This window comes from Bos grunniens, chromosome X (assembly GCF_055505025.1).
Source record: "Bos grunniens cultivar Pamir isolate PY7600 chromosome X, Bosgru_T2T1.0, whole genome shotgun sequence".
NCBI lineage: Eukaryota > Metazoa > Chordata > Mammalia > Artiodactyla > Bovidae > Bos > Bos grunniens.
In genome coordinates, this window is record NC_141194.1 from 125,887,760 (window position 1) to 125,902,325 (window position 14,566).

At 46.7% G+C, this 14,566-nt stretch overlaps 1 protein-coding gene across 2 annotated transcripts in view; it reads left to right on the forward strand.

The window, feature by feature from the left end:
* Nucleotides 1-14,566, forward strand: part of LOC147341314 (zinc finger protein 75D-like) — a 34,395-nt gene that overhangs the window by 18,661 nt on the left and 1,168 nt on the right. The window contains exons 1-6 of one of the 2 annotated variants that reach the window (XM_086389179.1): nucleotides 1,321-1,650; nucleotides 3,615-4,138; nucleotides 5,314-5,503; nucleotides 6,201-6,292; nucleotides 6,622-6,748; nucleotides 12,227-12,595. In XM_086389179.1, coding sequence (XP_086245305.1) covers nucleotides 3,692-4,138; nucleotides 5,314-5,503; nucleotides 6,201-6,292; nucleotides 6,622-6,748; nucleotides 12,227-12,453 — 1,083 coding nt within the window. In that variant the 5' untranslated portion in view covers nucleotides 1,321-1,650; nucleotides 3,615-3,691 and the 3' untranslated portion in view covers nucleotides 12,454-12,595. Of the gene's footprint in view, nucleotides 1-1,320; nucleotides 1,651-3,614; nucleotides 4,139-5,313; nucleotides 5,504-6,200; nucleotides 6,293-6,621; nucleotides 6,749-12,226; nucleotides 12,596-14,566 lie in introns of those variants that run through there. The other variant, XM_086389178.1, reaches the window with a different exon arrangement.

The following is a 14,566-nucleotide window of genomic DNA, read 5'->3' on the forward strand; positions in this document are numbered from 1 at the left end:
TGTGACCCCATAGACGGCAGCCCAACAGGTTCCCCCGTCCCTGGGATTCTCCAGGCAAGAATACTGGAGTGGGTTGCCAATTCCTTCTCCAATACATGAAAGTGAAAAGTGAAAGTGAAGTCGCTCAGTCTTCTCCGACTCTTAGCAACCCCATGGACTGCAGGCTACCAGGCTCCTCCATCCACGGGATTGTCCAGGAAAGAGTACTGGAGTGGGGTGCCATTGCCTTCTCCGCCAAATGGCTCAATACTAGGTAAACAATGAAAATTTGGAGACACTGACAACCTGAGATACCCGGGTTCTTAGAAAGATGTCTTCTCCAAAGAACTATGCTAAGCACTACAGGACATGTAAGATGAAACAAGATTCCTGTCCTTCAGGGACGCATAATACAGTAGCAAAACCATGGGGTATGGCAACAGGAGACCTACAATTGGTCTAAAATCTGCCGCCTGTAATCCAACGTGACTCTGCGGACGCCGCGTCCTGTATCTGAATTTCTTTATACGTCAAAGAGAGATGTAAACGGAAGGGACACCACGAGGTTCAAACCTACCTAACAAGAATAACGGAGAAGGCCGTGGCACCCCACTCGAGTACTCTTGCCTGGAAAATCCCGTGGACGGAGGAGCCTGGAAGGCTGCAGTCCGTGGGGTCGCTGAGGGTCGGACACGACTGAGCGACTTCACTTTCACTTTTCACTTGCATGCACTGGACAAGAAAATGGCAACCCACTCCAGTGTTCTTGCCTGAAGACTCCCAGGGACCCGGGGAGCCTGGTGGGCTGCCGTCCATGGGGTCGCACAGAGTCGGACACGACTCAAGTGACTTGGCGGCAGCAGCAGCAGCAGCAGCAGCAGCAGCAAGAATAAACAATAATAGTTGGGAAGCACGTGCCTGCAAACCAGAGAAGGATTTTAAAAATATCAGAGACTGCTGCTCCTGATCCAGCGAGGGGTCTGGCCAGGAGGACCAAAAGCCTCTTAACTCGAGTCCCCGGGACAATCCTAGTGATGACTTTCAGAGATACGGGTCCTAGCCAGGCGAACTTCCCAGTAGAAAAGGCCACCGGCTGTTGGAACGCGATTCGGCAGTAATCTGGACGCAAGACACGCGGCGAGTCAGGGGGTCCGAGATCGCGGACGCTCGCAGGAGACAACCTCCTTCGTGGCGCCACTAAGACTCCCCTGAGCCCGAGACTCGGTGACCTGAACTGTCCTTTTTTTCTGCATCCGGGGCTGACCCCAGGATGGGCCGGACCTGCGGGACGCTTCCTGACACTCATGTGAGCGCCTACGCAGGTTTGGGGGGGGAGGGGAGGGAGGGGTTGAGGGGTTGGGGGGGTGATGGGCATGGCTATCACGCAGCCACCGGAAGCCGTCCTTTCTTTTCCGGTGGGCGCCCGGCCCACAGCACGAGACCCCAGAATGGCGAGCCGGGGTACGGTCTCGAGGCGCTAGAGGGGTCACGCCGGGGACTGAACTCGCAAGGTCCGCGCGCGCCCGGGGCCTCGCGCCTTCCCGGCACCGCCCCCGGGGGCGCGGGAACCCGGACCTGCCTGCCTCCCCGCGACGGCGTGAGGTGTGCTGACTTGATAGCCGAGCCCAGGAAGAGGGAATTGGCGTCCACGGAAGCCAGAGCTGGGTGGAGGTAATCGAGAAGCTGATTTTTCTTGGGGGTTTGGTCAGGAGAGCCTCGAGAAATCCCGAGCCATACCCTTAGAGATACCTCACGAGCCAGCGGGGGTGGGGGGAAGGGCGGAAGTTAGCCGGGGCGGGCGGCCTTCTCGATGTCGCTGTGGCTTCTTTGCCGGGCGGCGGGCGGGTCTGAGACCCGGCGATACCTGTTCTCGAGGAGGCCGGTACTCAGGCAGGCACCTACAGTCATATCTAACCTCCGGAAGCAAACTTCTGTACACCGTGTGGAAACAAAACCCAGGGTTGCTGCTGAAGTAGACTCGGAGGCTGCTGGTGTGTTGAGAGTTTTTGGTACTTTGGACCCAGAAGGTGTAGGTGGGCCATAGGGCGGAAAGGCCTACCAGTGCACCCAGCGAAACTTGCCCGTTTCTGCTGGCTTATGCGCATATTACTGGTGAATTTGAAAGTCGCGCAGTTGTGTCCAACTCTTTTGCGCATACAGTCCATGGAATTCTCCAGGCCAGAACACTGGAGTGGGTAGCGTTTCCCATCTCCAGGGGATCTTCCCAACCCAGGGGTCGAACCTAGGTCTCCCACATTGTGGGCGGGTTCTTTACCACCTGAGCCACAAGGGGGAAGTCCCAAGAATACTGGAGTGGGTAGCCTATCCCTTCTCCAGCAGATCTTCCCGGCCTAGGAATCGAACAGGGGTCTCCTGCGTTGCAGGTGGAACTGAGCTAGCAGGGAAGCTCCGAGAAAGAGGACATTTCAGCCTCCAAGACATTAGTTTCTGCTGACAGAGAAATGCAGGAAGTGTCCCTGTACCTCTCGAGCCATTTCTTTGAACACCTGTGGCTTCCTTGAAAGAGCTTTGTTGCTGTTTCTCTTGGGTCACCCCCGAGAAAATCAGACTCTCAAGGCCATTGTCAGCCTTGCTTAAAAATCTCTATGACCCTGAGGAAATGTCAAGTAAAGACAAGGGTTACCTTTTCTAGGACCTTTCTTGTTTCCGAAGAACCTTAATCGTCCCTGTTTCTCCGTTTGTTTGTGTGTGTGTGTGTGTGTGTGTGTTTAAGAGTGTGACGTTTGGATATCTTGGAAACAAAGCCAGCTGTCAGTTTTTCTAGTAAAGTGAGCAGAAATTTTCATACACAGGTAGAAAGGGGCTGCTGCTGCTGCTGCTGCTGCTGCTGCTAAGTCGCTTCAATCGTGTCCGACTCTGTGGGACCCCATGGACGGCAGCCCACCAGGTTCCCCCCTCCCTGGGATTCTCCAGGCAAGAGTACTGGAGTGGGATGCCATTGCATTCTCTGAACAAGGGGCACAGTGACATTCATATGTGTTCCCAGGAGGTGCCAAAGAAGCAGTGTTAATGCCATCTAATAGCTTAGAGGGGGAAACTTGCTGAAAGGAATAAGGTTACTTTTTCTCTATTTTTTTCTGATCTGGGTGTCTCAGTTTCACTTCAAGTATTAATATGATGGAAAAAAGAATCTAGATGTTCTATGAAGCAAAGGAATCATTCTGCATAAGAAGGTGAAGGGACAGAGCAGTTGTCCCTCATCTCACTGAGGATAAGAAACTGGAATGATCTCTTAAAATGTAGAGAAAGTCAAATACCCCCGTTTTTAAAGGTGGGGCAGGAAGTGCACAGATTAAGTATTGGATAACATCAAAGCTCCTTTTAGCAAATGCATGTAAGTTTTTTCATCCCTCAACCTTAAAGTGATGAACTAACATTTGTCTTTCCAGAGTTGTATATTTGTTTCAAAGTTGGGTAACAGAGGAAAGGTTGAAAACATGTCCTGAGTCTTGAGCCTTCAGGAGTGGCAGTTAATTTTAAAGAGGAGGCAGAACGGTTACTTTCTGTTCCTCCTTTTCTGATAACTTTCTGTTCTTCTTCTCTGATAAGTAAGTAAATGTGCGTCATGTGGCTTTCTTCTTGATGTGTACTTTTTTTTTCCTCCCCTCTCTCAGTGCCCTTGGGGAGAAGATCCACTCATTGGTTTTGTACCAAAGCTGACAAGGCCTCAGTTATCAGGTGGCCCAGGAGGATGTCACAAATAGAAGAAAAGCTGTTCCCAGAGCAAATAATGATGAGCCCTGTGAAGGCGCCTGCATGCTTGTACCCACATGTGGAGGTTTTACAGGGGACTAAGAGGTCTGTGAAAGAGAGTTCCAATAAGAGTAAGAAATCCAGCCCACAGATGGGCAGTCTTCATCCTGAGAGTGCTCGCCAGCACTTCCGGAGCTTCTGTTACCATGACACACCTGGACCGTATGAGGCTGTCAGCCAACTGCAGGAATTATGCTCTCAGTGGCTGAGGCCAGAGATCCACTCAAAAGAGCAAATCTTGGAATTGCTGGTGCTGGAGCAGTTCCTGGACGTTCTGCCCAGTCATATCCAGAACTGGGTGCAGAAGTATCATCTACAGAACGTCAAAGAGGCTGTGGCCCTGGTTGACCGCTTTCAGAGAGAATCTGGTGGAATAAGCAATGAGGTGAGCAGAAAGATTCCTTACATGTACACTGTGAAAGAGGGTGAAAGTGGGGTCAATAATTGGAGAATGAGATGGATTAAGTCACTCTTCTGTTGTTCCTTTAGAATAACTAAGTGCAATCTGAAATCACAGGCTTGCAGTGACAGCTTCCAGGTTGGGGAGTTCCTGAGAGTCTTTTCCTGGCCTTAGAAAAAGAAATGCATTTTGCCCTCTTTAGGGCCAGGGTGAATTGAAGGTGGTGGGCCTGGCCTAGCATGGCCAAGGAGATAGGACCTAGCAGCCAAGAAATAAAAGGCAAGAAAATGCTAGGAAGGGAGAAAAAACCCTCCAAATGCAGGGTTTTAAAGGTCAAAGGCAGGAGAGGGTAGCAGCCAAAGTATAAATCAAACCTTTCTGGGGAGACTGCAAAGAAAGAGAAGAAATGGAAAGAGAAAAGGGGAACAAGGATCAGAAAGAAGAAAAAAGCTAACAGTAAAATGGAGAAAATCTGAATGCTGAGGCGTGGTGTCTCTGGGCTGGGAACACACATCTCAGGGCCAGGAGAAAAGCGTCTCCGTGGCCTGCCTTCATGCTTTGCCTTGGCCTTGCTGGTGAGTGGGTAACCAGGTCTGCCCTGGGGAGATGGCAGCATACTTCTCCTTGAGAGCCCCGCCTTGAGGAGCACAAGTGTCTTATACACCTGAAGTGTATGGCGGAAAGTTGAATCCAGCTCTTCCCCCATTTTTTCCTCCGCTGCATCCCCTTTCTCCATGAAATTGTTCCCTGGACGTGGGAGGATTGGAGAATCCAACTGACAGAAAACTCTCTTTTATTCATTTTCTTATTCTTTAGAGGAAACTAGAAAATAAAAGTCCACTAAAGCAAGGATCCAAGTCTAGAAAGCAAGAGATTGGAGGCAGTGAGAGAACAGGCAGCCTACCCCTACGCTGCTCTTGGCCTGAGCTGTGGCTGTCCAAGGAGGTGTGGAGGCAAGCAAGTCATAGCTTCTCTCATTTTAATCTGATTTTCCCAGATCATGTGTACAGTTCCTTGTGAGAAAATCATGGCGCAATATCTCTTCATTTTTAAAAATTTCCTTACACACTCCCCAAACCTGGACTCTACTCTTGTTTGTTCTTCCATCACCACCCCAAAACCAAAAGCTCTTTTCTAATGAGGATGGGGGTTATTTTTAGGTCACAACCCATCAACTGGGAAATGACACAGCGCTCTTGGGAGGAACAGCAGTGGCCCCAGGCTTTAAGTGGAAGCCAGCAGAGCCCCAACCAATGGGTGTGTTCCAGGAAGAATGTTCGAATATATACCAGGTACTGCAGGAGCCGGGCTGGAATACTCACAAAGAAAGCCAGCCTGTGGATAAAGGAGGTGAGGAGTTTCATCATCATTATCTTCTCCTGGGAGCTGTGATAGTAATTGGTTCAGGGAGCATTCCGTGGGAATTTTCCAGGTGCCCAGTCATGCTTTCAGTTAGGATGACTGTCTAGTGGGAGTACAGTAGGTCCGTGGTGGGTGAAGGTGAAGGCCATTCTGGGGTACAGAAGCATCCAAACCACAGAACCCTGGTATTCACAATGTGGACCTTTCTCTATAGAAATTTGAGAGGGGAGAAGAAGGTAGAGCAGGGACAAGGCGGGGGGGGTCGTCTCACCATTAGAAGTTAGAGGAGAAATTGGGATCAGAAATGGGCTGTCAGTGGCAGAATGGGAAGAGAATTGTACACCAGGAAAAAAGTGATAAAAGAAATCTCCCATGTTTCCCACCAAGGTTTTAATTTTCAAACACCTCTAATGCTTGCCTAGCTCAGTGAACATTTTCTTTAATGAGAGGAAAAGCAGTGGATTTCCTTTCATTTAATGAAAACTGGGAACCAGTTCTATGGAGTGGTGGCTTTTTGGTTCTAATTTATGAGAAGGCCACTTCTGGTGCACATGTGTGAGCTTGCGTGTGCACACACACACGTGAAGGTGAGCTGTCTTTACTGAAGGAGTCCTAAACTGTAGAAGTTGGTTTGGGGTATTCATAAACAGAAAATATATTCTTTTTTCTGGCTCCTTCCCCACAGCTGTGCCTGCTGAAGAGAGTCCAACCTTTTCTGAGGAGAAAAGCACCCCAAGCTGGAAGTTGGCATCTAAGCTCACCTTGCCTAAGTCCCAGGTGAGCTGTACTTTAGAAGCATTTTCAGGCAGCCTGAATGTGGCCTTGTCTGCTTTTCTCTGCTGCCCATGATCCTGCCTTACACAGCAGATGCTCTGAGGCACATTAGCCCCGGGTGTTCCCTAGGCAACTAGGATTGGCGCTGTGGGATTGGGCACCTCCCAAGCCGTGTACTGATCTCTTGGGCACCTTTCCTGTCATCTCACTCCTTTTCCCTTGAATCTTCTCTTAACTTTTTTGGTAACTGGCCTCCCATGTAATTCAGAAATGAGTGATAGGACGGCTTCTGTTGTAGCGAGTACTGAACTACAACTTACTCTCTTCTCTAGAGTCCATTGACATTTGAAGATGTGGCCTTGTATTTTTCCGAGGAAGAATGGAAAATAATGACCCCTGATGAGAAGACCCTCTACCTTGATGTAATGCAGGAACTCTATGAGGATGTCGCCTCTGTAGGTAAAGAGTCTTCCTTTCCTTTGTACAGCAATTGAGCAATCTGTTACATCCTCAGTTCATGGAAAATGCACACCTGTGAGAGTGTCCCAGTGTCCCAGCAGTGGGTTGGTTCTCAGCTTGATGGTGTGAGGGGAGAGGGAAGGCAGATCCAGATCACCTGGAGAGCTTTTTACAAATACACCTCTTTCTCCTAAGTAGACTGCTTGATCTATCATACTCTTGCCCTACCCTGCAAGCCCACTCTTGCCAGATCTTTTCCATGTCCATAGAAAGCACAGTTTACCCAGTTGTTCAGGCCCCAAAACTCTCAGTTATCCTTTTTTCCAGTCCTTTTGTTATCCCCTACCCCCCAGCCAATCAGGGAGCAAGTACTCTTAACTCTGTCTTCAAAATAGGTCCTGAATACAACCATGTCTCAACCTCTTCTGCTCTTACCATCCTGGTCTCCGCCGCCTCATCTCTAACCAGGTCTGCTGGAATACCACAGGACTCCTGTCCCACGACGTTTCCATGTGTCCTTAGGGTTAGTTCCTAGCTTCCTCATTGCACCTCCAGCCACAGCCACGGTAGAATATAAAGAAGATACTGAGTTTAAGATTCTGCCCATTTAAATGTTTGGAGTAAATAAAAGTATAGAGAGTTATTCACTTTTTCTGAAAACAGCCTGGAATTTAGATGGCAGTCCATGACCTCCAAGTTTTATTCTCAGAGCGTTATCATTGCACCCTAAACTTAAAGTGATCTGTTTAGCACAAGGGCAAGAACCGCAGACCCAACGTCCCTAAGAGTTCGAGGACAGTCTTGGTGAGTCTCTTTGAGGTAAACGTACATATAGGAAGAGGAGAAAATTCCTTAATAGGAGCCTTTATAAAGGCTTAACAATTTTAAAATTTTGTTCCTCTATATTTTTAAAAATTAACCTCTTTATTGACTGACTTGTAGATTCACATGCATATTTAAAATGTAACACAAAGAACCCATATACGCTTTACCCATTTTCCCTCAGTGATAACTTTTGCAAACGTACATGACGTCACAACCAGGATAATAAAGTGGGTACAGTCCACTGACCATATTCATACTTTCATTTTCCTTGTATTCATTGGTGGGTGTGTATGTATTTAGTTATATAAGATTTGATCACGTGGAGGTTTGTATATTCACCACCCCAATGCAGATCCATTACCACAAGGATCCTTCCTGTTGCCCTTTTATCAATACAACAACACACCCTTCCCTCCCACACCCTACCTCGTCACCAACCTGTGCCAACCACTGATCTGCTTACAGTTTTTAAAAATTTTGTCATTTCAAAAGTACAGCTTTGGGAGATTAACTTTTCTCCTTCACAATAATTCCCTGGAAATTCATCTAAGTTATTGTGTGTATCAGTAGTTCATTCATTTTTACTGCTGAGAAGTGTTCTGTAATATTGATAAACCATTGAAAGATATTTTTGCTGTCTTCAGTCTGGGGCTATTGTGAATAAAGCTGCCATGAACATTCCTGTACAGAATTTTGTGTAGAGATGGTAAGTTTGCATTTCTCTGGGATAGAGAGTGAAAGAGTGAAATTGCCGTTTCATATGGTAATTAGATGGTGAATGCTAAACTGGTTTTCAGAGTGGCTGCATCATTTGACCTTCCTAGCCAGCAATGGATGTGATCGTTTGTCCACATTCTTGCCATTGTTTAATAGTATTACCACTTAAAATTTTTTTTGGCTTTCTGTTAAGTATGTAATGTTATCTCATTGTGGCTTGGACTTGCATTTCGCTAATAGCTGATGATGATGTAGTTTTTCATGTGCTTATTTGCCATCTTTATATTATCTTCAGTGAAATGGCCTTTGCCATGGTTTTCATTTGGTTGTTTTTTAACTGTTGAATTTTGAGAGTTCCTGTATAGATTGTAGTGCTTTCTATCGTATATGGTTTGCAAGTAGTTTCCCCAAGTCTGTATATTTTTCTTTTTATCCTCTTCCCATGGGTTTCCACAGAGTAAGTTTTTTATTTTGATGCCCAATTTTTCACTTTTCTTTTTACCTGTTGTATCTTTGCTATCAGGGCTAGCCATAGATCCCTAAAATTTTCTGTGTTTTTCCTAAAAGTTTTTTAAGTTTGCATTTAAGTCTGTGATTCATATTGAGTAGATTCTATATAAGATTCGAAATTTAGATTGAAGCTCATTTGTTTTTTTGCCTGTGTAGGTCCAGTTGCTTCAGCCTTGTTTATTGAAAAGGCTGGCCTTCCTCCATTGAATTGCTTTTCCACTTTGGTCAAAATCAGTTGGGCATACTTGTGTATCTGTTTTGTCCCATCGAGTTATGTGTGAGTCTTTCTTCCCACTTTATTCTTTTGTCAGGATCAATTTTATTTTAAGCTATGCTAGGGCCTGTCCCTTTCCATGTAAAGTTTAGAATACGCTTATCTATAAGAAACTTTTTTGGAATTTTGCTAGAAATAACATTAAACTATATGGGAATTTGAGGAGGAATGATCTCTTTACTCTGTTGATTTTTCCAAAGAATGAACACAGTATGTTTTTCAGGTTTTCTTTGATTTCTTTCATCATTTAAAAAATGTTATCTACTTATCTATTTTGGCTACACTGGGTCTTTACTGTGGTGTGCAGGCTTCCCTAGTTAGAGCTCGAGGGCTCTCTCTAGTTGCAGGGTGCTAGCTTCATTGCCCTGGGGCATGTGGGATTTTAGTTCCCCAACCAGGGATCAGACCTGAGTCCCCTGCATTGGAAGGTGGATTCTAAACCACTGGACCACCAGGGAAGTCCCATCACCAACTTTTTGATAGAGAAAAAAATTTATTTTATCTATGTTTTTGTTGGAGTATAGTTGTTCATCTACTTTTTATAATTTTCAGTGTGCAGATCCTCCACATGTTTCCCAGGGATATGCAGGAGCATTTAATTTTCATTGGCACAACTGTAAATGGTATTATTTTAAATTTTTGTTAAAATAAATGTTCAGTGTTTTTATATAGGTCTGCCTCTAATTTTATGTTTTCTTCTTTTATCCTGTGACCCTACTGAACTTGCTTATGAGTTCTAGGAAGGCGTTTTTTGGTAAATTTCTTGGGGTTTTTATACATAGTCACATGATCTACAGTGCTTTTTATTTCTTTATTTATTTGTTGCCTTGTTGCAGTAGGTCCAACTTCTGGTACAATGTTGAATACGAATGGTGAGAGCAAACATCCTTGCCTTCTTCTCAATTTTATCATGGAAACGTTATGTCTTTCACTTTTACATGTGATGTTCGTGCAGGGTTTTTATTGATACTTTATCAGGTTGATAATAATTCCTAACTTTCCTAGGGTTTTATTTATTTATTTTTGGCTGTGCTGGGTCTTCATTGCAGCACTCGGGATCTTTTCAGTTGAAGTGTGTGAACTCTTAGTTGTGGCATACAAATTCTTCGTTGCGTCCTTTCGGTATCTAGTTCCCTGACCAGGAATTGAACCTGGGCCGCTTGTATTGGGAATGTGGAGTCTTAGCCACTGGTCCACCAGGGAAGTCCCTCTTGAGTTTTTTTTATCGTTAATGGATGTAGGGTTTGTCAAATACTTTTCTGTGTCAGTCAATGGGATTATGATCTTTCAAAGCTCGTTGATATATGGTGGGTTATGTTGGTTGATTTCAAATATGGAAATCCTACTTTATCACAGTATATAATGCTTACATACTGTTACATTCAGCTTGCCAATATTTTGAGGATTTTCGTGTTGAAGTTCATGGGAGATGTTAGTCTGTAGTTTTCCTTCTGAGTACTGTCTTTGTGTGATTTTGTTAGCAGAGTAATTACTGGCCTTATGAAATGATTTGGGTAATAGTTCTTCTTTTCTGGAAGAGATGATATAAAAGTGGTGTTAATTGTATAGATACTTTGTAGAATGCTCCAGTAACACTATATGAATCTGGAGATGTCTGTTTTGGCAGCTTTTTAATTATGAATTCAAGTTTTAATTTTCAGAGTGCTGTTCAGATTATCTATTTCACACTGGTTGAATTCTGGTAGTTTGTAGATTTTGAGAAATTTACCCATTTTCCCCTAACTTTTAACATTTGTGAACATAAGTTGCTGATAGTATTCCCTTATTATCTCTTTAATTGCTGCAGAACGTGTAGTGATAGACCCAGTTCCTTCCTGATATGGATGGTTTGCATCTTCTTTCATTTTTGCCTAAGTTAATACAGGTTTATCAGTTCTATTAATTTTTGAGGAGCAAGTTTTTTGTTTAGTTTCTGCTGTGATCTTTATTATTCCTTCAATTTTTATTTTCCTTTTTTTCTAGTTTCTTGAGGTAGAAACATAGATTATTTATTTGAGAGCTTTCCTCTTTGCTGTTGTGTCTTTAGGGCTATACATTTTCCTCTGAGCATTCCTATAGCTGCATTCCACATATTTTGATTATATTACGTAATTTCATTTTCATTTAAGTATGTATTTTTAAATTTCCCTTGAGACTTTCTCTTTGAATCATGGATTATTAAGAAGTATATTTCCATTTGTTCCCATATATTTAAAATTTTTCTGTTGCCTTTCTGGTTTTGATTACCAATCTGATTCCATTTTCGTCAGATTGCTTTTTCTCACTCTAGTTGTGGGGTTTTTTTTTTTTGGTTCTAGGTGTGCTGTGTGATTTGTTTTTTTGTATCCTGATCATTTTGTCTATTATGTTAGGAGAGTCTGAGTCCTATTTAAATATTTTAATGGGCAGTCACTCTGTTTTAGTTTAGCATGTAAGTTCTTTTCTACTTTGTGGAATATGTGTCTAGTGACAGCTTAATTTTCAGAGCCTTTATGGTATTATTTTGGTCTCCTCGATTTATGTGGTACTGCTGGGATTCCCATGTGCTCCTGCTCATGCTGCCAGAGAGTGAGGAATGAGGAAGATCTTTACTTAGGCTAGAGTGTCTCTCAGTGGGAATCTCTGACCCGTAGGGATGAAGAGGCTTCCTGGGGCCGGCTGCTAGTGGCTGGTTAGCTAGGTCCATCTTGCTAGTTCTGCATGACAAATCTGATGTCTCCGATTGGAGTTCTGATGTTGTCAGACGGTTTCCCGTTTCTGATTGCGGATCGACTGAGCCTATTCAGGTAGCCTTCTGTTGCTCAGGTGAGATTTGGAAAACACGAGATCTGGGCTGCCTACATTTTGGGATGTGGGGATGTAAGATACCTACTGTGTTACTCTTCTAGTCCTGGAGTCCCAAACCATTTTGCCTTCCTCTTACCACTTTATAGAATTCTCTGTTCATTGTATCTTGCATTCTTAAATGGATATGTAGTTGTGCCCAGAAAGGAAGACCAGGGAAAAATGGGTCTGTGCCATTTTGTCCAGATTGGACCAAAAATCCCTCGTTCCTGTATTTTTAAAAAGCTGTCAGCATTGATTTTTCTTCCATGCCTACAGTTTTCTTGTTCTGGGAAACAGATGGCTGATTCTTCTGTTTATTCCAACAGGGTTAAAGCTCACAAATGACACTGGAAATGACCCACCTGTATCTCTTCCTACATTAGAGATACAACCATCAGGATGCAAAGTATTAGGAAAGGCCACAAGGAAAGATGCTGAGACAACAGTGGGCAATGAAAATCACGGTGATACATGCAGGGTACGGAAACGACCTCACAGTCCCGAAGCCACAGCTCTCGCCAGCCACTTCGTGCCTGGTGACGAACTGCACTGAAACTCTCAAAACGGGCCGTTTCCATGAAACTCGAGGAAATTATCTGAGTGCAGCCAACCTGTTGTTTCACTTTAGCCGAAGGAGGGAGCAGAAGGAAGAAATTCTTCATTAGAAACATGAATGATTGACCCTGACCGAAAAGGTAGGAGGCCAGAGGTTGGACTTGCAGGCTGGAGGGAGGCTGTTGCCATGGCATCTACATATCCAGCCCTGGGTGGCTTGTGGGAGGAAGGGACCCGTGGAAGCCAGCCTGGAAAGCTGCCGAGCCGAGAGCAGGCAAGGCAGGGTGCATGCAGGCCCTCTGGACAACCTTGTCATATTTACAACTTGGGGATGAGAGGCGACTTCTGGGCATCTCCGAGGGTCAGCCCATCACCTCGGCCCACGGCCCCAGTAGTGTCACCTGAACACGGGGGAATGGAGGGAAATGACCCTGGAGAGGCCCTGAGAAAGCCCTATAATAGAGCGGATGCTCTATAATAGAGCGGCCCCCTTTTCCTCCACCCCTCGAGAGGCAGCCTGGACGGATGGTTGTGTTCTTGGCCCAAGCCCAGGTCTGTCTCTTTCTCAGCCCTTCACAAGACTTCCTCCTGGCGGGTCTCTGGGACTGCTCTCTGCCTGCTCCTGCTGTCTCTCTTGCTCCTCTCCACCCTCCAAAGCTTTGCATCAGGGGACAGGGAAGAGTGGGAAAGACGTGTTCCTCCCAGCCCTGCCCCATCTTAGCCACGCTCCCTCCACCTCCTACCAGTGCCCTCCTGGTGCCACAGAATGTGCTGCTCCAGTCCTGGACAGCCTCAAGCAGCCCCTGTGTCCCAAAGGATTTGGGAAAGTGGGGGTCTCCTTGAGTGGCGGGCAGCTGTCAGGCCAGGGTGGGAGAGCAGATGGAGAAGAGGCTTGTAGGGTAGGCAACAACTGGGGAGACGGGGACATATCTGGGTGAAGAGGCAGCTCTCAAGTCCCCATGTTTTTCTTGCAGGAACTGGTGTTATAGAAGGTGAACCGCCCCTTCTGTGGTCTTGTACAGAGAGTCAAATCCCTGTCTGGGGCATCCCTGACCCTAGAGTTGCCTGGGGAGCACCCGAGAGAAGAGCCTGACCCCTCGAGGAGAGGCAGGGCCTTCCAGGTGGAGAGCCCGAGGGGAGGGGTGGCCTGGTGATCCAGTACTGGCATGGGGAAGGAAGGATGGAGCTAGAGACACTCTGGTGGAGCAGGTTCTCCCCACCTGCTGGGCTCTGGGAAGGGAGATATTTGCCCTTGTCACATAGATCAGAAGTGGGGGAGCTGAACCTGCCTCTGGGTCTGCACTGCCTACCTGCCCCCCAGTCTCTGGGAGACCTGGCACAGTGGGATGGGGGAGGGGAGCACAGACTCCCAAGAGATCTAGAGAGAGAGAGAGAGGCCCGTGGCAGGGAAGGTGAGAGCAAGTCACAGGCAAGAACTGGGGGACAGTCTGAGCTGATACGGTCACAGGAGAGATGAATCCCAGAACCCCCTTGGGGAGCAAGGTCCTTACACACAAACCTCCCCACCCCAACCCAAGCCCCATCCAAGGCTTAACCAGGGGTTCCTTGGTGTTGAGTGCCACAGGCCTCTCAGTTTGGGTGGGGTGTTGGCTGGCTCCTGGGGCCGAGTGTTACAGGAGGGAAGGGATACAAGTGGGTGGGGTGGAGCTGAGACCCACGCATGACCCCATGTCTCTGTCTCCAGGCTGCCCCTCCTGCTAGGATCACACAGGAGCATCTGCTCTGGATGGGCCTGCAGCGGTCCTGGCTGTGCTGCTGACTGGTGCACCAGGAGCGGCACTGAGGGGAGCCGGGAGAGGCCCTGGCCCTCACCCCCATCCCACATCCACATCTGCCCCCTCACTGATTGCTTGCGGTCCTGGTCCTCAGTTGCTGGGACTAAGAACCACAGCAGCCTGGTTGCCCCTGGGACAGAGGGGCTGAGCCTCACACCATGTGCCCTTCTCAGCCACCCAGGTCCCGGCTGAAGAGCTCTGCCTGCCTCACCCCGAGGCCTGAGGCTGCACCTGGGCTACCACATGCGCCCCGCAGATTCCCACAGATGGAAGGGCGCTGATGGCTTCCTCCCTTGTGCCAAGTTGCCTGGAAAC